At 37.4% G+C, this 24386-nt stretch overlaps 1 protein-coding gene across 1 annotated transcript in view; it reads left to right on the top strand.

Annotated features, from left to right (window-relative positions):
• Positions 1-15621: 15621 nt before the first annotated feature.
• The window catches only part of LOC149240502 (uncharacterized), a 72643-nt gene continuing 63878 nt past the window's right edge, over positions 15622-24386 (top strand). Inside the window, exon 1 of the mRNA XM_089373732.1 lies at positions 15622-17051. Coding sequence (XP_089229858.1) covers positions 15921-17051 — 1131 coding nt within the window. The 5' untranslated portion in view covers positions 15622-15920. The remainder of the gene's footprint in view (positions 17052-24386) is intronic.

Genomic DNA, 24386 nt, shown 5'->3' on the forward strand with positions numbered 1-24386 from the left:
ATTATATGAATAGCTGAATTATTCTTTGATTTATGTTCTTCTCAATTTCCTGCTTAGTGAGTTATCCATAACACTATATAATAACAAAGAGAGCAAACATGTTTGTTTGCCTTGGGTAGTTTTGAAAGGTGGGGGTGACTGCTCATAAGAGGGGCCACCGAAGGGTTAGAAATGCAAGTAGAAATCCAATTAATAAATTGAGATGCAATTCCAAATTTAGAAGGACTTCAAATAGAAATTTGTGCCTTACCCGGTCAAACACATTTGCCATATCAATCTTGATGATCATTCCTTTCTCACCTTGAGATTTACTAGAGTGCATAATTTCTTGGAGAAAAATGACAATATCTATAGTCTATCTCTTTTTCACAAATTCTCCTTGGTTGGTTGACATTATCTTGGGGAGGAGAGGCTTGAGCTTGTTGGAGATGATTTTGTGTGAAACATTAAAAAGCTAGATTGGAACAAATTTGGAAATGGAGGTGGAGTTCACCTATTTTGGGATGAGGGCGAGGAAGGTTGAGTTTTTTCTCCCTCCCCACCACCTCAATAAGATGCATTGAATGGTGAACATATTGCAACATCCTCATTTAAACAAATTTAATAATGTGATAGTAATACTTATAAAAATGGGCCATAAAACCATTGGGCCTTGGGCTTTGTCAAGATCAAAGTGATTTATAACCTTAAGAACTTCATCTTTAGAATTCGGATGCGCTACACTTTCACCGTCCTCTTGGGAAATTTTAGAGGGTATGTGTTCCAACATGGCTTTAATCTTATCTTGCTATGCATGCCTTACTTCTATGTAGAGTTCTTCATAATTATGAGAAGCCACTTCTTTGATTTTGTTAAAGGAGGTAATCACTTCTCCATCTTCAATTCTAATCTCATTGAATTTTTTTTCCATAGTTTGGCTTTAGATTGTCTATGGAAAAAATTGGTGTTTTTGTCGCCACCCTTGAGCCATAGATTTCTTAATTTGAGTCTCAATATTTCTTCTTTTGCCCTTAAATCTTTATGATATTGTGAAAATACATCATGCTTTTCCAACATTAGATCATGAGCATATTTTTCCCTTTCCATTTTGTTTAAATATCCTCTAGTCTAGAACCAAGTTGATTGATTTGAAGCTCAGGGGAGTGGAAAATAGATTTGGCCCAATATTTGAGGGCTACTTTTGTTAGGTCCCTATAATACTAGTGATTCCCCCATTACTATTGTCATTGTAGCCCTTATTGTTATTTTTGTGCCCCTATTGTCCCCATATTGTTATTATTGTGCCCCATAGAAGCCCACTATTGTTATTGTTGTGCCCTTATATTATTATTGTTATGTCGGCTTTGATTATATTGTGACCCCTTAGACTCCTATATATAGAAAAGAGGTTTTGTCATTTGTGGCATCCAAGAATTGTTCATTTGTGTAATGTAAAGGAGGTTTCCCCCTCGAAGAGGCTGATTTTCAAGGCGTTGATCTATCTTTTCTTCTATTTTGTGAGCTGGTTGCATAACATTTGGTATCAGAGCTTTGGATTCTAGGGTTTCGCTGCTCCAAACAGGTCATCGTGGAATTTTCACTATAAATTTTTTCTATGACGTTTCAGAAGCTAAAAAAACAGCCCATTTGAGCCGCAATTATTTTGAAGCTCGGACCAAATTTCAGATCTTGTCTCGTTATATTTTCGGAGATATGATCTGAGGAAGTTAGGGTTTTTGCAAACTCCCGAATTACATTCCAAACAGGTGACCTTGGGAAAATCGTCATAACTTTCTCTCTGAGCATCAGATTGAAATTTTGTAAGAAGTTACATAAAGAGGACAGACTGTAGTTTTCTATGTATCTTTTTCAAATCCGAAGGTTAAAATAGTGACACGTGGAACGTCGTACAAGTTTGCTCTACTGAAAAATTATATAATCAAGTCATCTTGGGAGATTGGGCATAACTATTTCTTGGAGAATCCAATTTTGATCAGACTGGTGGCATTGGAAAGAGGACTCAGAGGGCTACCGTAGGAAGCAATTTCAGACCTTGGAGATCCGTAATTACAGAGATACAACATATTCAATATCGAGCTTCTACAAAGTGAAAAAATGTGTGTAGTCTTTTTAAAATTTTGCATAAGTTTGGGTTGAAAAATTAGTTTGAAGTTCAAAGGGCATAGTGAAGCATAATTATCATTAATTTATGCCTCGAAGAAAGAAAATGGAAACACCTAGTAAGCAACCTGAAAGCTCTAGCATGACTCATGAAGAAGAGGAAGAAATGCAACATGATATATCAAAATTACGAGAGCAAGTGCAACAAATTTCACTCTCACAAAAGGTAACATAAGCTAAGATTGATGGTTTAAAGAAAGGCATGGAAGCTAAGATGAATGGCGTGGAAGATAATATGAATGGCGTGCAAGTTAAGATGGATGGCGTGGAATCTAAGATGGATGGTTTAGAAGTAAACATTGAAGATTTGAAGAAAGACATGGAAGGTTTGAAAGGGGCAAAGTTGCTTCAAGAAATGCTTCCTAATGGCGAAAAGGTAGTAGAGGAAACTCATGATGAGAACAAAAGAAACGTTAATCATGATTCCATAGAATCTAATGTTGGATTGAAGACCCACCATGTTCCAAAGATCGATATGAGGAAGTTTGATGGCAAGGATCCCATAACATGGATACTACAGATGGAGCAATATTTCGATCTCCATAATGTGCAAAACACACAAAAGGTACGCATTGCAACTTTATATTTAGAACCCAATCAGTTTGTATGGTATCGATGGCTTTGCTCTCGTAAACAAATTTTCACTTGGGCAATTTTACGAAAGAAATGATAGCACATTATGAGGATACAAAAATCAACACTTTTTTTAGCCAATTGATAAACCTCAAACAAAAGGGTTCAATGATGGAGCACATTGAGGACTTCCAAAAATTGAATATAAGGGTAAAAAATATTCCATAGGAGCATAGGATTGATGTGTTCATAGGGACTTTAAAGGATAACATCCAACATGAGGTTCACCTTTGGGAACCTGACTCATTGGAGAAGGCATTCAGGTTGGCAAGAAAAATGGAAAGCAAAATTATGGCAACAAGGAAGCCTACCACTCACAACCATAAGGACGGAAGTGTTGTTTCCCATAGGATTCCACAACCTACAAGGTTGAAACCCCAACAATTGGAAGAAAAAAGAGCAAAATGGCTTTGTTACAGTTGTGATAACAAATACACTAAAGGTCATAAGTGTGCTGAGAAGAAATTATTTTACATAGATTGTGAAGAGGAGGAAGAAAATGAACAAGAAACGTCAAAATAAGAGGATATACACTAGGAAAAAACCCTAGAGAAAGAAGAAATGAATTCGACCATATCTTTTAATGCATTGGTCGGAATTACCACTCCTCAAACTATCAAGATAGAAGGACATATCAAGAAGAAAAAGGTAATAGTGTTGATTGATTCAGGCAGTACCCATAATTTTATTCATTGTAAGATAGCCAAGGAATTGAATTTCTTCTTATATCCAACACCCGAGTGTCAAGTGATGGTTGCAAGTGGAGGAACCATAAATTTCTCTGGAAAGTTCCATAATATCAAGCTATCCATGGGAGAATATGTATTGAATAGCCCAATGCTTTCCATTCCAATGGATGGTGTTGATGTTGTACCAGGAGTCTAATGGCTACAATCCTTGGGTACAATAGCTTTTAATTTTCAAGAACTTTTCATGAAATTTTCTTCGGAATGAAAGGAAGTTGAATTAAGAGGTATCACAGGGAAACCAAGAAAGATAACTAGCTCTAATGGAATGACAAAGCTTCTAAAGAAATAACAATGAGGCGTAATTGCACAATTATGTTCGCTAGAGGTTCCCACATCGGAATCATCTATTTCTCCATATCTCCAAAAAGTCTTGGACAATCATTCCAAGGTATTTGAGACTCCCAAAGGTCTCCCACCTATTTGTGATCATGATCATGCTATCATTTTCCAGGAAGTGTTCCTCCAAACATCAGGCCTTACAGATATCCCTATGCCCAAAAGAGTGAAATTGATCGTATGGTTGTAGAAATGCTAGAGTTTGGTATAATTCAACCTAATCAAAGTTCTTTCTCTACTCCAGTAGTATTGGTGCACAAGAAGGATGGATCATGGCGCATGTGTTCGGATTATAGGGAGCTCAGAAAGCTCACTATTAAAGATAAATTTCCCATTCTCGTCATTGATGAACTATTGGATGAATTGCATGGATCAGTTTACTTCACCAAGTTGGATCTTCGTTCAGGATATCATCAAATCAGAATGAAGACTGAAGACATTCTGAAAACAACATTTAGAAATCATGAGGGTCATTATGAATTTTTGGTCATGCCTTTTGGCCTTACCAATGCACCTTCTACATTTCAAGGTTTGATGAATTCCATTTTCAAACCCTTCCTTAGAAAATTTGTGTTAGTATTTTTTGATGATATACTAATCTATAGCAAGTCTTGGAAGGATCATGTTGAACATGTTGACAGGGTGCTCAAACTATTGGAGGAGAAACAATTATATGCAAAAAGCTCCAAATGTTTTTTTGGAGTACAAGAGGTGGAATATCTGGGTCATATTGTATCTCATGAAGGTGTTAAGGTAGACCCTATAAAAATTAAAGCCATTAAGGAATGGAAAATCTCCACATCCATAAAGCATCTGCGAGGATTTCTCTGGTTGACAGGGTATTATAGAAAGTTTGTTAAGAATTATGGGAGAATGGCAGCACCTCTAACAACATTATTGAAGAAAGAAGCATTTTTATGGACTCCAGAAGCAACGAAGGCTTTTGAACATATTAAAGAGGCAATATGCCAAGCACTGATCTTAGGTACGCGGGACTTCACAAAAATATTTATTGTGGAATGTGATGCCTTAGGAAATGGAATTGGTGTTATTTTAATGCATGAAGAAAGACCCATTGCCTTCGAAAGTCATCCAATCAAAGGAAGGTATTTACACAAAGCTATTTATGAGAAGGAAATGTTGGCAATACTACATGCACTTAAGAAATGGTGACCCTACCTAATGGGAAGACACTTCAAGGTGAAAACTGATCATGATAGTCTTAAATACTTTTTAGAACAAAGATTATCTTCATAAGAGCAGCAAAAATGGGTCACAAAGATGTTGGGTTATGACTTTGAAATCATACACAAAAAAGGGAAGCAAAATGTTGTGGCAGATGCACTCTCAAGAAAGGATGAGGATGTGGAAGCATTGCTTTGTGTAATTTGTATTATCCAACTAGATTGGATAAACGAAGCAAGGGGTGAATGGAAGAATGATGAAGAAGTGTGGGCACTCATTCAAAAGTTACAACAAGATCCCAGTACATTTGATACATTTAGCTGGAAAAATGGTTCGTTATGGTACGCAGATCGCTTATACCTATGTCAGAATTCCAAACTCAAACAAAAGATTCTTATGGAATTGAACGCCTCTCCCTTAGGAGGGCACTCAGGATTTTTAAAAACTTACCACAGGGTTAAGAAGGATTTTTTTTGGGATGACCTTAAATATGATATTCAAAAGTTTGTGGCAGAATGTTCGGTTTTCCAACAAAATAAAGTTGAAACAATTAAGACCCTAGGTCTATTACAACCTTTATCCATTCCAAGTCAACATTAGGAGGAGGTTTCAATGGATTTTATCAAATATTTACCCAAGTCCGAAGGAAAGAGTCTCATCATGGTGGTAGTTGACAAACTTACTAAGTATGCACACTTTTGTGCATTATCTCATCCATTTAAAGCTAGTACAATTTCTATTGCATTTATAGAAACAATTCAAAAGCTATAGCGAAACCCAAATATTATTGTAAGCGACAGAGATCCCATTTTCACTGGAAATTTTTGGACAAAATTATTTTCTTGTCTTGGTACTCATTTAGCTCATAGCTCATCTTATCATCCTCTTTCTGATGGGAAAACTAAGATAGTAGACAAATGTGTGGAAGGATATCTTCGTTGCTTTCTATCTGATAAACAAACACAATGGTTCAAATGGTTGCCTTTGGCTGAATGGTGGTATAACACTTCCTTCCATACTGCAGCAAAAATGACCCCATTTATGGCACTTTATGGATATCACCCACCATCCATCACATCATATTTAAGAGAAAATTCTAAGGTTCAAGCAGTGGAAGATCACATCGAGCATCAACAACAAGTTCTCCAACTCTTAAAGGATAACCTAACTTTGGCACAAAATAGAATGAAACAACAGGCAGATCAACATCGTAGCGAAAGAAGTTTTGATATAGGTGACTGGGTATTTCTACGGCTACAACCATATAAACAAATGTCCCTCAAGCAAGCTAAGAAGGATAATAAATTATCACCAAAGTATTATGGTTTGTACAAGGTGTTGCAAAAGATTGGTACTATGGCATACAAATTGGAGCTTCCTGCAGCTTCCCGAGTGCACCTAGTTTTCCACGTTTCATGCTTAAAGAAGGTTATTGGTGACAAGCTCCCAGTTCAAACAATATTGCCAGAACTTGACAAAGAAGGAAAAATCATATTGGAACCTGAAGCAGTCATAGAAAGAAGAACTCGACAGCTACGAAATCAATCAATTTCAGAGTATCTTGTCAAGTGGAAGAACTTACCCACTGAAGATTCCACATGGGAGGATGAGAATTTTATATAGAAGCATCCAGAACTACTCAAGCGTTGAGGACAACACTTTTTTGAAGGAGAGGGACATGTTAGGTCCCTATAATACTAGTGATTCCCCCATTACTATTGTCATTGTAGCCCTTATTGTTATTGTTGTGTCCCTATTGTCCCCATATTGTTATTATTGTGCCCCGTAGAAACCCACTATTGTTATTGTTGTGCCCTTATATTATTATTGTTATGTCGGCTTTGATTATATTGTGACCCCTTAGAATCCTATACATATAAAGGAGGTTTTGTCATTTGTGGCATCCAAGAATTGTTCATTTATGTAATGTAAAGGAGGTTTCCCCCTTGAAAACGTTGATTTTCAAGGCGTTGATCTATCTTTTCTTCTATTTTGTGAGCTGGTTGCATAACAACTTTGATGGAATTCAACTTTTGTTCCCATATAAAAATGGGTGAAATGGAGATCCAATGACTCTAAGCAGAGGAAACCATAGAGAAAAAAGAAGGGTCTTGGCACCAAAGTGAGTTGAACCTAAAAGGGATAGGTCCAAGGGCCAGGGAGCTTAGGAGGAGAAATGTCATAGGGTGATAATTGGAACTAGACTAGGGGAGAATCAAGGAAGATATGGAGAAGGGAGCATCAAAGAAATATCCTAAAACAAGGAACTTGTCAAGTTTGGCCTCAAGATGACCAATGCTTAACCTTTTATTGGTTCAGGTTTAATAATCATTTGTTGGTTTAATGTCAAGCAGGTCTAAGGAAGAGATTAGGTCTTCCATAAGTTATTTATAAGGGTCTTGGACTAAACTAAGGACCCCCAACCCAACTTTTCTCTTTTTGAGAGAGAATGGTGTTAAAATCACTAGCAGTGATGAATTTAATCCCAACAGAACTCTCCCTTAAATAAATCAAGGAATGTCAGCAAGTAATTTTATCTGGAAATGCCATGAGCATATATATGTTAACTATATGAATGAAATTTCCCGCGCTAAGATAAGAAAGGCTTACTAGGATCCAATGAGGAGTGTAGATATTACTAGTGAATTGGAAAATGTTCGAGTTCCATAAAGTGTACAAGCCTCTTGAGGCTCCTTGTAAACTTATAGCTCGTCCTTTGTTTAATTGCTAGAATTTTGTACTTTCTCGAAGGATCTCAATATCCTTCAGTTTTGTCTCCTGCAGCAAGATAATTTGGGGCTTCTTCGCTTTAACCATTTCTTAACCATGACCACTTTAGGCCTACTTCCTAGTCCTTTGCAATTCCATGATATTATCTTCATCATTTAGGTATGGCTTTGTGAGATTCCTCTTTAGTTGGGTTTGGGTATGTCTAGTATTTCACAATCTTTCCTTTTGTAATTACTACATGGTCAATTGTGGATTGGGTGCCTAAGTTTTCTATTTATCTGTTGTTTCCTTCCCCGTGTTTATTTGACTTTCTTCTTGATTTCCTCAATGACTTATCCTAAATAATTTATTTGTTAGTCTCTTTGTCTTAAGATTCCTATAGGGAACCTTCTTTTAGGGAGAGATTTAAGGAGATGGGTTTGGGGGAGGTGGGAGTGACTTCTTGAATTAAAAGGGAGAGATTAATTGGGGGGAACTCTAGAAAAGACGAAAAGAGTGACATGGCTAGATTTGAGATGAGGGTTAGAAGGGTCAATATTTTTATCAGTGGTTCATCTAAATTCAACAGAGGCCATCTTGTTTTTAGAGTGTTCCATGTCTTTCAAGGGGTTTCCATGATATCTGGAGGGAGATGTTGATTTGAGCACACTGTCTCACTGAACTTTCAAGGATGGATTTGAAGACATAGTTGCTTGTTGGGAGAAGGCCCCTTGCTCGAGGGGAAAACTTTTATGCTTTGATTGTTGCCACTATTTTGTCTCATCGCTAGGGTATTGTTCAAGAGTGAGCTCTAGACAACGCGTGGTAAAGTGTCCATATTTGTAGCAACCCTTGCACTTAAAGGGGAGTTATTTGTAGTCCACTTGTTGGATATAGGACCAATTATATAGGGCAAGTTAAAATGCCTCAAGGATATCCTTTTTGAGGTGTACTTCCACACAACTACGAGCACATGCTTGTAATCTATCCTTTTGGTATGCTCAATCTATGAATTTCCACAAGGAGTTGCCAATATTGCAAATTGTTTCATTCATTCAACAATAGAGATGATGGAAGTGCACCCACACAAGAATTGTTGAGGGGATGTCATGCTCTTGGTTGAAATTTGATGTCCATCTGTTGAGATACATTTCATGGGAGCCCTTGAATTATGGACCATTACGGAAGATGAGGTCTCTATCTTCCTTTCCTCGAATAAGAATACAAAAAAACACCTATCATAGAGGCTAAAGGAGAGTTGTCCTTTGATGAGGGGTTTCCAGGTTTTCTCGGCCCAAACAACTAGAAATTTGGGAAAAGGCTAGATCCTTGTGAATTGGCCTATCAAACCCCTATCAACAAAGTGAAGGGCAAAATTATGGGAGGAAACCAAATACACAAGAACACTGGGGATGTCATCAAGATTCATAATGAATTTTGAGGGAGGAGGCTTCACAATTTAGTTGATAAAAACCACCACTCACGAAAAGCCAAAATATCTTAAAAAAAGAGAGGGAAGATCCCTTAGAAGCCAAAGCCTTTGAAGAAGCTAAGACAACAATAAGTCAAGATTTACAATAACAACAAAAAATAAAATCTTCATTATTTTAATTAAAAAATTATATTGTCTTAACCATTAAAATTATTTGAATTAACATAAACGAAACATATTTACTAATTTTTAATTATTTATTATATTAAATATTTTTTTATAAATATTTTTGACACTTTATATTAATATTAATATTAAAATAATAATATTTAATGTTATTTTTGGAGCATTTATATTTTATTGGATATTCTTTAATCTTAATAATGGTGCTTGGTATGTAGGTAAACACAGGAAGTCTTACTTACTCATGTATCATTGTTGTACTGATACACCATATTTACATATACTATTATATTTACATATACATGTATTTTTTTTTTTGTGTAAGTCAGATTTTGATATTAACAAAAGAAAAATATAGTACAAACTTCTGCATCTGCAGAGAAACAACCGCTAAACAGCAGGCCTGACAACAGGAGACTGCAATGAAACAACAGAGCACCTGAAAACTAAGAACAGCACACCGCGCAGGGCGGTAGAAAACCAGAACTGTCAGAGGGACAAAAACATAGTGATGCCTGACAGAAGACACTACAAGCTAACAAGAACACCTTCAGAACCCCTGAAAAGAAAACGGGCAGCCGGAAAGGATAGACAGTCCACCTCGGTCCCGAAGAGAGGTTCAGAAGAGTGCAGAACTAAGCAAGAAGAAACCAGACGGGCAGAAAAGCATGAGCCGAGCCACGGATACTACTCACCGGGGGTAGAAGCAATGGTTCGACCTTTTTTTCCTTTCTTATTACCAACTTTTACCCAACCCAGATTACTCTGTTGGGCTGGCACCATTTGTAAACTGAGCTGGGCTGAAGGAGAGATCTCCTTGTCTGAATCCGAAGGAGATGACTCATGAGTCCTTTTCTGTGAACTAGGAGGGACCTTGGATACCTCAAGACCAGTCGATGGCGGATCCTGTGCTAACGTTGCGTCCATATCTTCCTTATCCTCCTCCTCATTCTCTTCATCTGAGCTGGAAGCCGAAGCAACAATTGGGGGAGGTGCATGTGGTTTCCAGCTTTTGGATTTTGGCTTAGAATTATCTTTCTTATTCTTGGCAGGCATCGAAGGGCACAAACTCTGAAGGTGCCCTGTGAGATGGCAGTTTCGGCAGCGAAAGGCTGTATTCTCGAAATCCAGAGTCTGAGTCCAATGGAAATCTCCCATTTTGAGAATAATCTGCTCAGGGAGACCTTTGCTGATATCAATTTCTGCGCAGATTCTGGCGCAGGTGTATATACTCTTTTCCCCATTGGAAGTGTCTATATCGAGGTAGCGTCCTAGTGAATTACCTATTGCTTGAAACACAACAGAGTGCCATAAATGCGCCGGGAGGTTGGGAAGTCTGACCCAGATGGGGAGTTTGGTAATAATTGCTGTAGACGGATCAAAATCTGGGAACCAGGGGGTTAGGAATAAACCCGCTGAGTCCCAAAACCATGGTCCTTCAGTTAGTGCTTTTTGGTAGTCCTCACTACAAGCAAACAACACCATGAAGAAACCTTTTGAGCAGAGAAGGACCTTGCACTTTTTGGTCCAGTTAGAGTGAATCCATTGGAAAAGATCTGCTGTGCGTGGCCATAGCCCATTGAACCTGCAGATGATCCCAGTTTCTGCAAACAGTTGGTATTGCAAGTCCATCAAAGGATGCATAATTTCAATAGATGGGGTTTCCTCCAGTCTGTCCACCACAAAAGGTTTTGGAGCCTGGGCTGGTGGTACTGTTTTCTTGGACGTCTGAGCATGGACAACATCTTTGTAAGAAGATGCTGCAGCTGAAGATGACTGTCCACCAGCTTCCCCTCTCAGACGCAGGGAAAGAGTGATGGATGCATTTCTATGAATATTATAACAAGACAGGGGACAGGAATCCTCCAGTTGTTTACCTTCGAAAAGGAGACGCTGAAGGGCTGTTGGAACACCCATTTTACTTTCCAGGAATAGCTTGATGTTCTGTACTAGATCGGAGGATCTCACCCAATGCAGCAAAGATTTGCCGGAGAGGAGTACGATCAGGATCTGAAATGGTTCTGAGATTTCTGTTCTCTGCTTGCCGCTGTGACCCTGATTGCAGAGAAGACTGGTGCACGCATATCTGTCTGATGGCGCACTCTGTACTGGTTCTGTTGGTTCCTGTACAAAAGAGCAGTCAAAAAATCTCTCAGAATTTATCTTGCTTGGGCGAGCAGCCCTCCTACAACTCACGGTTGTTAGATCTGGAAGATCATGCTCACGCCAGTCCTCCACAGAGCCTTGTAAGTTATGTCGGAGACCTGCAACCTTTCCAGCACATTCCTTTTGGGCTGAGATGGAGAACAGGCCCCTGTTTAGAAATAAATCTGGGAAGTGCATTTTGTCAAACACTTGCCCCGCACCCTTAGTGGTTCCGGACTGAAGAGGTTGCCGAAGCTGGTAATGGATTTCCAAGCTCCTAAGAACCCCCACTCTCCATCTTCTTTCTTTGTGGACCCTGATGGTGGCAATTCCAACCGGGGTTTCAATAGTCGGATCTGAACAGCTTCGAATGAGCAGATCTGCCCTTATGCACGGGATGGCTCTACCCAGTGAATCGCCTGCCGCTCCTTTCTTCAACCTCCACGAGGCAGAGACCATCACAGGTTTTCCGCTGTGATCCGCAATGGCTTTCTTCCAAAGCCCCTTCGAGCCTGCATGAGCCTGCAGGCCAAAAGGGTTGGCGGACAGTGAAGAACCATGCGGTATCCATCTTGCGACTCCGTTGAAAACGCATCGAAGGCCGTTCGAGCCGTCAGCAGAACTTCGAGGGCGGGGGAGGGGGCCATCAGGCCTTGGACCTTCGGAGACCGGGTCTGATGCCATGAATCTCTTCACCTGGAGTCTCCACGCTTCGCTCTTCCCGCTCAGTTTTTCGCTAGTCCCTCTTCAAGTACGAGGTAATTAACCACGAAATCTTAACAATCCATATTTACATATACATGTATCATTAATGTATCGGTAAACTATTCTTATTAATTCATGTATCATTGCTGTACTAGTATACCATATTTACATATATGTGTCATTAATGTACCGATACACTATTAACGAAAGCAGTTGTCGGTAATGCGATTTTTTGGAAGTTTTTTTGGTGGGTTTTTTTCGGTCAAAATTCGGTAGTAATTTATTAGAATCGCAAGTTTGATAGCTAGTTTCTGCACAATCAAAGCGTCCCAGTGGTTTTCCAGGGTGCTGAATCTAAATATACAGTTAAAAAACCATTTTAACTGCAACAAATCAAAATTTAACCTCAATTTTTTTCGCTGAATTTCATCACCAAAATCTCCAAAAAAATCACATTATAGACAACTCTTTAATAAAACTATAACATTAATGAAAGATTTATAGATCGCCATTTGTATCAGGGCCGCCTAAAAAGCTTCTTAAAACCTTAACTCAAAACTGTGACCTTCACCAAATTGAGAAAAACATGTTTTTGACGTTATCTTACATGCGAGTCTGCGACGCGTCACAAAACTGGTTGCTTTGGTCATCCATTTCTTTCGAACTTTTCGAGGAAAGAGACGTCAGGGGCATCATAATCTCCTCAGAAATAAGAGATACTTCCAAGATAAATATCTTGAAATATTCATTTTCCAATGTGCGAATTACAATATAAATTTCACAATACTTAATAATATGTGAGCCACGACATAAATTTTGTACATATATTTCATTCATGATAAAATATACGGTTGCAACTTAAATAAAAAATATTATTTTTTAATGTGGGAATCACAGTACTTATAATATGTGAATCACTCCATAAATTTTGTAAATAGATTTTTTAACGGTAAAATAGAGTTGTAATATATATATATTTTTAATATTTTTATCAATTTTATTTTATAATATTGCATTCCTTTATATATTGAAAATAGATTTTGAATTAAAAATATAAGATTTATTTGAATTTATATTATATTGATAAATAAAAAATAAAAAATAAAATATAAAATATAAAGTTGGTATACTGTATGTTAAATAAATATATTACAGGGGGAATTTAATTAAAGTAGTTGTTGTACTTTTTTGCCAATAATATAAGAATTTCAAATCTGAAATATTTGTTAATTTTGATAGTTTTTCAATTTTATGACATCAATTTTAACACAAAATATTAAAAGGCAAGCTGGTTTTAGACTTAAACATTCCATAATTGATCATTGCATAACTTTAATGCACATTATTGAAAAAGTTTGGGAGAAAAATGAAATTCCACAATTGATTATTGTATAGCTTTAAGGCACATCATTGGAAAAGTTTGGGAGAAAAATGAAGAAACATTTTGTTGATTTCAAAAAAACGTTCCACAGTTGATCATTATATAACTTTAAGGCACAACATTGAAAATGTTTGGGAGGAAAATGAAGAAACATTTTGTTGCTTTGTTGATTTCAAAAAAGCGTTTGACATGGTTCCTAGGGATACGCTGTGGCACAAAATGAAGAAAGTTGGGGTTCTTAAACATTTGAGAGCAGCTGTGCATAGGCTGTATAAAGAGGTGAAAGTCAAAATTAGAACTTCAATAGGGATTTCTGAAAGTTTTAAAAGCGATATTGGGGTCAAGCAAGGTTGCCCATTGTCTCCTACCCTTTTTGGTTTATATATCGACAAGCTTGAGGAGTGGTTAAATTCACAAGGGGTCAATGGTATCCATTTGGGCAAGTTTGTTATAAGGCTTCTTTTGTATGCAAATGACCTTATTCTGATTGCTAATTCTGCTCTTGGTTTGCAAGAGCACTTACTATCCCTTGAACATTTTTGTAAAAGTGTGGGGATGCAAGTAAATATTAGCAAAATGAAAGTAGTGGTTTTCTCTAAAAAAAGAAAACATAACCAACATAAGTTCTACTTTGAAGGGAACATTCTGGAAGAAGAAGCGGATTACAAATACCTCAGAATTGACTTCAACAAAAATCGAAGCTGGAATGGTTGTAGAAAGAAAAGAACTTTGGGGGGTTGGAAAACATTTTATGCTTTTGAAAATAGGTGTAGAGAGGCAGAGTTATGGGATTGGAAAACCACTCACACCCTTTTTGGGCTTCTAGTAATTTCGATGATTCTCTATGGTTGTAAACTATGGGCCAACAGTGCATTCGACATGCAGTGGAAAGATTGAGAAAATTCAGAAGTGTTTAATTACAAACGAATTCAAAATTAAAAGTGCAGTTCCTTATGCTTTCTTGTTAAGCGAAACATGGGCTACTCCTATTGAAGCAATTGCTATGGTGCGAGTCATAAGGTATTTATTTCTTGTTAAGCGAAACATGGGCTACTCCTATTGAAGCAATTGCTATGGTGCGAGTCATAAGGTATTTAAAAAAAATTGAGCAAATGGAGGAGGGCAAATGACCTAAGGTTGTCTTTAATGACATATTGTGCAAAAGAAAGAAGACTTAATGCAACAAAATAACAAATGGTTCAGTGAATGAGGTATTTGCTTGAACACATGTCCCATAAACAGTAAAGAGATAAAAACTTTTGTTATCGATAAGTTCCACAAGCGTATTTGGGATAAGGAGCCACGGAGAAAGAAAAAGTACTATATTGAAGTGTTTAATCCCACTCATAATCATCTACAAAAAACATGCATAAAGACCAATATTTCTTTTAGAGCCAACATTCTTATTGCTCAGTTAAGGACTAATTCTCATCAACTCCCACTCATAATCATCTACAAAAAACATACATAGAGACCAATATTTCTTTTAGAGCCAACATTCTTATTGCTCAGTTAAGGACTAATTCTCATCAACTTTGTTATCAAACACAACGTTGGGAAATGCCAAAAGAAGTGTGGGAGGAAAGAGTATGTATGTTTTGTTCTTCAGGAAAAGTGGAAACATAAAAGCATTTCATTTTAGAATGTGAGACCTTCAAAGACAACAAAGAAATTTATGCAAATATTTTAGTAGCTAACTCTTAGGATAATCTATTTAGCGAGGAGTTTGTCAAAAAAATTATGAAACTTCACACGGAAAAGACAAATATATATATATATAGCCGTCAAATTCCATCATGGATTGCGACTCATCTTTTTATCGGATAAATCAAATTAGTCCAAATGGGGACATGATCGATATGACGTCATAGAAACCGTCTTTCAACGTAAAAAGAAGATTTGGTATATTTTATTGATTTAATTGTGGGCCAGCCACGTAACTGATGACCACAGATGAAGTGTCAATCGAGGAGCATAACGTCTGCAGAAGAGTCGGCTGCAATTGAAATACATACAATATTTTCAAGACCATTCTTAACAGTAGTAAAACCACAATAATCTTTACCCCCATTGAATTATCAGAATTTCAGTCTTGGGATTTTGTAAAGCATTTTATGATGCACAAATGCTTTGTATCGCTTGGGAAGCCCAGAGTATCATGCATATAGTGGCCCAGTTCCAGTCCTGGTTCCAAGAATTTGAGTCAGGTAAGGTAACAGTGTCAGCATTTTGAAGTTTTGAATGCAAGGTCCAATGAAATGGATAGTTGGGTACTGAAGTTTTAGGCTTGGGAGTGAAAGACATGGCCAACAAACTGTGGAGAGTTGGCAAGAAGTTAACGCTATGGGGAGCGTTGGCTTCTGCCTTGCCATTTCTGTTCCTTCCTTTAATGTGTTTATCGGCGCTCAGTGTTGCATTTTTTGTTCCTTTGGGCTGTCTGGTGGGCAGCTTTATTTGTTTGAGGAAATTCTATACTTTATTGTACCAGAAGACGCTTGTGGGCTTCAAGAGAACATCTGTGATGGAAAATTCCGAACCAGCTATACCCGAGCTCCCTTCTATTGAGGTGGATATTAGTGATTTCAGTGCAGAAAATGCTGAGAATGAAAGTATGGAGAGACCTTTCGAGGAACTTCAACCTGAAGAATATCCCCTTCAAAAAAACAATATTCATGGTGAAACTTCTGAGGATGAAGAAAATCTCCATGAAAGGGAGATTCATAATGGAAAACCCCATGAAGAAGAAGAACCATCTGATTTAAAACCAAAACCCCATGAAGAAGAAAATCCCTGTGAATTAAAACCCCATGAAGTGGAGACCCAGATGCAATCAGATCCACATACTATCCCAATGGAGAAGTCCCCTGAAGAAGACAAAGCATCTGGAGAAGAAACTCAATGGATTAGGAAGAATGAAGAGGAGGCCCTTGAAAGAGCAACCCAATTCGAAGAGAAACCCCTAGAAAGTGAAACCCAGTTGAATATGGAGAATGAAGAGGAAGCTCTTGAAAGTGAAAACCAGTTGAATTCCGAGGAACTGCTTGCTAACCCTATTGAAAACACTTCGCGCGTTGAAACAAAGCATAAAAGGGATGAAGGAGAAGTGAAGGAAGAGGAAGTGTCCGATGAGATTCGTGAAATCCCCTTTAAGAGGTCTCGGCACGAAGAACACGAGGAGTCTGATTCTGCGCAATCAGCACCACAATTTAACGAGAACAATGGAGTTGGAAATTCTCAGACTCTAGAAATACCGAGTTACTCAGCAGAAGAGGGTATCCCAGCTGACAGCCCCCCTGATACGTCATCGTTTTCGGGTTCCGAGTATGATGCTGAAAGAGCTAATGAAGCAACAGGGAATAGCAATACTCCAAGTCTTGAAGTGCATGTTTCTTCAGACTCCTCTAATTCTGTATCAGAAGGCACTTTTGAAGAGGTAAGAGTTGCTTTTTAGTTCATTTTGTGTTCTTTTAGTTGTTTTGGTAGTAGTTTGAGTTTCCACCTTTTTTCAATACTGGTTCAAATTTGCATGTCTTCCTAAATAGTTCCTTCTCCCGTTGACCTTATAATTAGATTATTATTATTATTATTTACTTAATTTGCATAATTTTTATTTGATTCTCAAGAAAGAGCTTATCATGTAAGATTTTGCCATTGGTTGATGTCTAAATTTTGCAGTGTATTTGCAAAAATCTAAACATCTCCCTTGGTGAGGTGATTAAGTTCCTGATTTTTTTTTGATAAGTAATCCCATTTAGGGGAGGGGAATATTATTATTTTATTATTATCCAATTTTAAGGTCACGGCCAAGCAAGATTGGTGTATGAGACCCCTTGTTTGTGGGACAAGGGACCCACTTCTGCACAATGATCCGCACAACGATCGGACTGCTAAGTGTACGAAGTAAAAGGGGAGACGGGAATATTATTATTTTATTATTATCCAATTTTAAAGTCACCTCCAAGCCAGAGTATGAGACCCTTTGTTTGTTTGTGGGACAAGAAGCCCACTTCCCCCATAGTTTTAAAAACCGGCCACAAAAACCGGTAACCGGTCTAACCGGCCGGTTGGATGCCTGGCCGGTCCGAACCGGCCTATAAAACCCGGTTAGCCACCTCATTTGCCCAAAAAACTGCCCTAACCGGTCAAAACCGGCCGGTTTAGGGCGGAACCGGCCGGTTCCGTCCTAAACCGACCGGTTTATGGACAGCCCGCCGGTTTATGGTCTCCTGTGAATGCGAGTTTCGTCGGCTCTGAGATTTGGTTAGGGCATAGCTGAAGTTAATCCACAAAGGTTCCGCCCTAAACCGACCGGTTTATGGACAGCCCGCCGGTTTATGGTCTCCTGTGGATGCGAGTTTCTTTTTGTCTTTGGCTCTGAGATTTGGTTAGGGCTTAGCTGAAGTTAATCCACAAAGTCTCCTCAGCCTCACTTCAAAAGAACGTTAACCTTACCATAAAACAAGATTGCTCACTGTAATAATTTTTGGACGTTACCTCAATTCATCTATCTTGTGAAGACCTGTGACGTATTCAAAACTAAACTGTGACTGTAGTTAGGGTTTCCAATAACCATACATCTCAACAAACCTTGATCTCGTCTATCTTCTTGGAGATTGTATTTTGCATTGGGCTATTTTCTTTTAAAATGGTTGACAAGGGTATCGCAGGTGGCTTGAAGAAGCACATATTACAGTCTATTCCCTTGTCATACCTTCGAAAATTTTGCTTGTTGAAAGACAATTTTTGTGACATGTGTTTGGCGTCTTGAGGAAATGTCTTGAGCTCGGATTTCTTGCAGTGATAGTGTCAGTTGAAGATTTTTAATGTAAATCAGAAGGGGATTCGTTGACTCTGTTTTATTGTTTTTGTGACATATCTATGAGTCTTTTGATTGCTAGATTCTCTGAAGCTTAATTGTTGTGGCATTGGTCTTGAATAATCCTGAGAACGACTCGCAGTCATTGATAAGGCAATATATAAGTCAATTCAAAGCCTAACAAACCTAGAAGCAACAATGTTGAGCACTATCTAGAGGTTAAGGTTCATCAATACTTGGCATCGTTGAAAAAGCTCACTTATGTAGCTATTTGATCCTTGACAAAAAGTTATGTGTGGTATAGTTAACCTTTTCTCAGATCTACACAAAACCTGAAGCAATTATCTACACTCTTGTGATAATTCATGAACTAACATCAAGTTGATCATTGAGTCTTTTGTGTAGCAAGGTGTAAAACACTTATGGCACAATACTGCCATATTCTCATATGTTACAGTGCTAGCATCATTTGAAGCTTTTCACTTCGGTCGATGATATGTATTGCACTCGGTGCCATTTTGATATATTCACCTTTGCATGGTATATAAATGAGCAAACTTTGCATATTTTGTCTCTATTGGCTTGGAATCATGGTTTTACATCTTAAAAATAGTTTTGTTTCATTAAAAATTAATTATTTAATGTATTTTTTAAAAACCGGTTCGTTTAGACCAAACCAGTCCCGGTTAGACCGGTTCCGGTCGGTAAACCGGTTCATTAGGTGGACCGGTCCGGTCACCGGTTCTGGTTTTAAAAACACTGCTTCCCACAACGATTTGACTGCTATGTGTACGAAGGCATACATAGTCTACCCCTCTGGTTTTGAACCTCTGACCTCTTAGGAAACACATACTCTTAATCATTAACCATTAGGCCCACTCAAGCTGTATGAAAATGACTTAAATGGGAATGACATTGTAACCATTAGCTTTGACCTGCTTTATTGTGGAGATACACCCATAACTGCTATGTGTACGAAGGCATACATACTCTACCCCTCTGGTTTTGAACCTGTGACCTCTTAGGAGGAAACACATACTCTTAATCATTAACCATTAGGCCCACTCAAGCTGTATAAAAATGACTTAAATGGGAATGACATTGTAACCATTAGCTTTGCCCTGCTTTATTGTGGAGATACACCCATAATGCCTTGTCCTAAGTTCCAATGGACCCAATTAATATTCAATTTATATATTTTATTCTTTTATAAGTTTGGTGCATAGATGCGTGAGTCGCTTATAAAGTTTTACATATGCATAAATATATGTAAGTATTTAAATGGGTTTGAAAAGATGAAATTGGAAAATAGTAAAATATAGATCTAAGAACTTATAAATGTAATAGTTCAAATTGAAATGTAAAAAATATATTAACTAATGACAATGACAATGTCACAATTCTAATTCGAGTGCGAAGTCTTAAGTATTAAGTATTTCCACATGTCTTCCTACATTGTTTATGCCAGCTCATTCCAACATACTTTCACTGTGTTCTAAGAATGAGTATAATTCAAATATATAATGGTCCGACTCCTGGCCGATGTAGTTTAACACTGCTATTTTTTTTTGCTCAAAATTTCAGATTCTGTGTTTCAAATTTCAACGCTTCCATCATTATTTTAGATTTATAGCTGCGTAGCATTGGGACCCGAAACTACCACCCCTCCTCCCCAAAAAAAAATGGGTACTGGGGATTTGGGGATTTGTTGGCCATCCCCAAGGTCTTCTAGCAGATTTCAAGGACATTCTAGACTGGTTTCAGGGCTGTTCTGGGCAGATTTTATGGATATTCTGGACATATATCTTCAATTTTGACAATCATGGACATTGATGACTGGACAATATGATCATTTTTCCCATTCATTATTTTTGTACCGCATTGGGTTGTTGGTGATTTCAAAGGGCTGGTGCTTGTAGTTATTACTCTTGTTCTTCTCATTGTTCGGGTCATCTCAGTGTTCACATATTGGACATGGGTTCTTCAGGAGTCTTTCAAGTCTAGTGCTTCCACCATCCCAACCTCAAGCATTGTGAAAACAGTCAGATAGTAGTGACTTGAATTGGGTACTAAATGTTTCAATAAATTTCTATTTATCACATTCTTAATTTGAAATACGAATTTAATCTGTTTACAGAACCAAAGTGTTCTATAGTGGTTTTCAAGAAAGTTGTAAAAATGTGCAAAACCTATTGACAAGGAATGCCTCCTATGTTTTAACATAATAATCATTAACTAGAAATATGAGGAAGAAAATTGCTACAAAGGCAGTTCTTTGTCTCATAGATTCTTCATGGTCCTTATTGCAAATTGAAAATAGTTACACTTTAGTTTTCTAAAGTTAAGGTTTTAAACTATATTTTGCTCATGTCTAGTGGCCAATAATGGAATGCCACTCAGACCTTCTCGAAATTGCTCGAGCTTTTTAGATTCAACAAGTGCAAGGGCTGCGCATAATATTATATAGTATTGTTTGTTATGCTTCCAAGCTTGAAGCAACTATAAATGTCTTTGGTGAATATTATTTTTTTAATCTTTTTTTTAACATTATTATTATTATTATTATTATTCCTGTCCCAACCTGCCATCCCTTGAAAAATTTGGGTGTGCTCTAATCTTCCCGGGGACGCATCCCCTCATCCCGAAAACCAGTGCAACATAGATTTATATAATTGCAGCATATGCTCAATGATATTTACTCTTGAGATAAATTATTATTGACTAGGCACTAGTTAGTAATGTTGACAACTGAGTTTATTCATATTCTAAATCATCTAGATCCTCAATGAAGATATTGTGCATGTACTTGTTGTTTTCAAGTACATGCAACAAACAACTAGCATATTTTCAAAGTATTCTAGACCTTAGTGTTGTGAGATCTCAGGTTTCCCCTCTTGGCCATTAATCAACATCCTTGAGGCTCATCTCGAGGTGGCAAACTAGGCCACAAACCACACATTATCATATTGACAAATAGACAAGTTCGAGATGGATCTAGAGCAGGGCACCTCCCACCCATTTAACCACCCCTTAGCTTCAACAAAGTGGCTTAAGGTTCTATGTGGAGCTTCTTTCTTTCAACATGAGATGGAAGGAGAGCAGGGCTCCCTCACTCCTATGTCACCCCTAGGATTGTACAATAGGATTCTCTTATGATGCCTAATGACTTTGACAACAAACTAGTACCTCGGTTGCCCCCTTGCCTTTAATCATTAGGACTAGGAGAGCGTGACATGTTCCACTTCTCTCTTTTTCTATCTTGATTATCATCAAGGTGTCTTGATTTCTAGTTTTGTATTCTCACGCTATATCATTGCACCTATGATATTGTTATATATCTTTTGGGTAGACCTAGTGATTAGCTTAGATAGACTGTTATCTATGTTGCACTTTTTCTTCTTCTTTCTTTCTATTACTTTCAGCATTACCAAGGAGTTGCTTCTGCACTTCTGCATTGTATTCATACTAGATGTATCTTTTAGTCTTATTAACCTACTTCAATTGTCATTTGTTGGACATTAATAAATTATCTTATCTTATTTTATCAAGCCGTGGCTCATTTATTGGCTTTGTAACTTTAGGTAGCTCCATAAGGCTATTTAGTTGGATCTCGTCTTCCACAAGGCCATTTATAAGGTGGTCCCATCTATTAGAATGAGCTTCCTTTTATCTTGGGACTTTCCAAGTAATAAGGTGATAAGCACTATGGGTGTAAAATAAAATAATAGCAACTTAGATCCAAATTAGTTTCTATTCTTTGAATGAATAAAATTGTAAGGACTTTGACTCTTCTTCTAGGTTGAGGAATTGGCCACTTGCAAGAGTAACCATATAGCAAATGTTTATAGCTCTAGATCATGTACACCATGAATTTCCAACTAGTTTATTAGTTATTTGCTACAATGCCTCTATCACACAAAGCTTCAATTGTGATAAGCAAACGCTGCCCATGTGAAAATTAGGCAATTTGAGTTTTTGGATGACGGTGCTTCTTCTAAATCTAGATTATAAACCTTCTTTATTGTTGTTATGCATATGTTCATGACCTATTTATCACTTGAAGGAGGCCTCTTCTTTGTTTGCTTATTATCATACCATTTTGGAGTTAAGGGTTGTAAAGTAGTTATGAAGGTTGAACTTCAATCCTATTGTTACAACTGTCTCTACTTGTAAACACAAGAGATGACCTTGTAACAACCTATTATGAGGTTTCCTCATGTGATTACAGTCTATATGGAGGTATCTCTAATACCATGAGGAATGGCCTTATAACCCTTGTCAGGGGGGTTGTTACACATAATGATAGGTAGATTTGTCAAAAATTATGGGGCCGACACACCTATGATAATCTGGAGATGTCCTTGATAGAGGGAGCACCCAAAATTCGAGGTAGATGTGAGGAAAGAGCTTGGGATGCACAATCTTGCACTTGGGCATGGGATATAAGTGCATAGTCGTGAACTTGATTGAGTGTGTGTAGTTAGTGAGTACACAAATTTGTAAATAGAAGTAAATCTTTTTTATTAAATATACAAAAGGATTATGAACCCTAACTATATTCGAGATGCTCATACTCTTTATAACATCTTTTAACAATAATTGATAACATTTACCTTTACATAAAGTGTGAATTCCTCTTCAAAGTGATTTTACTTTCTTTTCCTTGTAAGACCTTGGAGTCACCATGGCAACCAAGATATAGTTGCGCATTATTAAAATGTGGAGAACAAAAACCAAAATCACAAGGCCACATAATTTCATTATTTTGACATGTTAATACTAAAATAAGGTAGGGTAGCATTTGGTAGACCTTCAAATGTTAGATTGCAAGTAATGCATTAACTTTGAATTGTTGGTTGTATTTGCTAGTTTGAGTTGGTTGTGTCATCCCCACTTTTTCGTGTTGTTGAAGGATTTATAGGAAATGCAACAACTCATCGAAGTTGGGGGGCATGCCTGGATCTAGTTGATCTAATCGACATCCTCCAAGAAGTTGTCTCTTGTCTTGATCTTGTCTACATGCTGTTCACACCATATAGCCTTTTTCTGAAATATTCCCTAATCTTCTTGCAATGATTGGCGGTCTTCAACCTCTTAAAAAAATATTGGTGTTGGACTTTGCGAATTTTGTCTTAGAGGATTTGGATCACTACGTCATGGCTTATTTAAAATTTTTCTTGCTCAACCTTCCCCTCCCTTGTTATGTGAATAACAAAACTACTAGTAATAATAGTTAGATAAGTCTCTCTTGTGGTGTTGTGGAATAGTTTTTATGACTATGAAATCTCATCCTGTTTTCGCAAATCTTGTTGAGATCATAAGAGATAGTAGATCTATGGTGATGTTTATAACAAACCCTAATCCAACAAGAAGAAATGTTAAAAATGTAACAACTCTTGACATAGATCACAAGAAAATGTTTATATACCATGACTTGATCAAGATAATCTTACCATAACCAATAGAGAGGGACCACAAGCAAAGGAAAATAGTATAGGTTCCCTAAGGAAAAATAATGAATGAATATACTTGAATGAGAAGATACAAATGAGAGCTTGAGGTGTGTATATATACACAACTCAAGTGAGTTGTCCCTTGAAAAGGGGGTTATGGGCCTGGAAAACAAGGGCACACACCCCAACCATAAAACACAATAAAATATAGTAAGTGTGTTTAACTATCTAAAGGTTGGTCCATTAAGGGCCTCAATTACCTAGGTAGTAAGCTAACATGTGACTACAAGTGAAGATTACACACATTTTCAACATAATTTTTAATTGTAGAATCTCATTTCGAACGCAAAGTTGAGTGTCAGATGTCCTTGGAGCCATTGTTGTTAGATAACTTAGGTATAAAAGGCAACACTTGTTTTCATAAAGTAGGTGAGTTTGCTTGTAGGCTTTTGATATAGGGCAGAGACTTCTAGCTTCACACTTCTTAGAGTGGGCCTTA

The sequence above is a fragment of the Pinus tabuliformis genome, chromosome 8, assembly GCF_031772625.1.
Source record: "Pinus tabuliformis cultivar Carrire ecotype Pingquan chromosome 8, CPIR1, whole genome shotgun sequence".
NCBI classification, from domain to species: Eukaryota; Viridiplantae; Streptophyta; class Pinopsida; order Pinales; family Pinaceae; genus Pinus; species Pinus tabuliformis.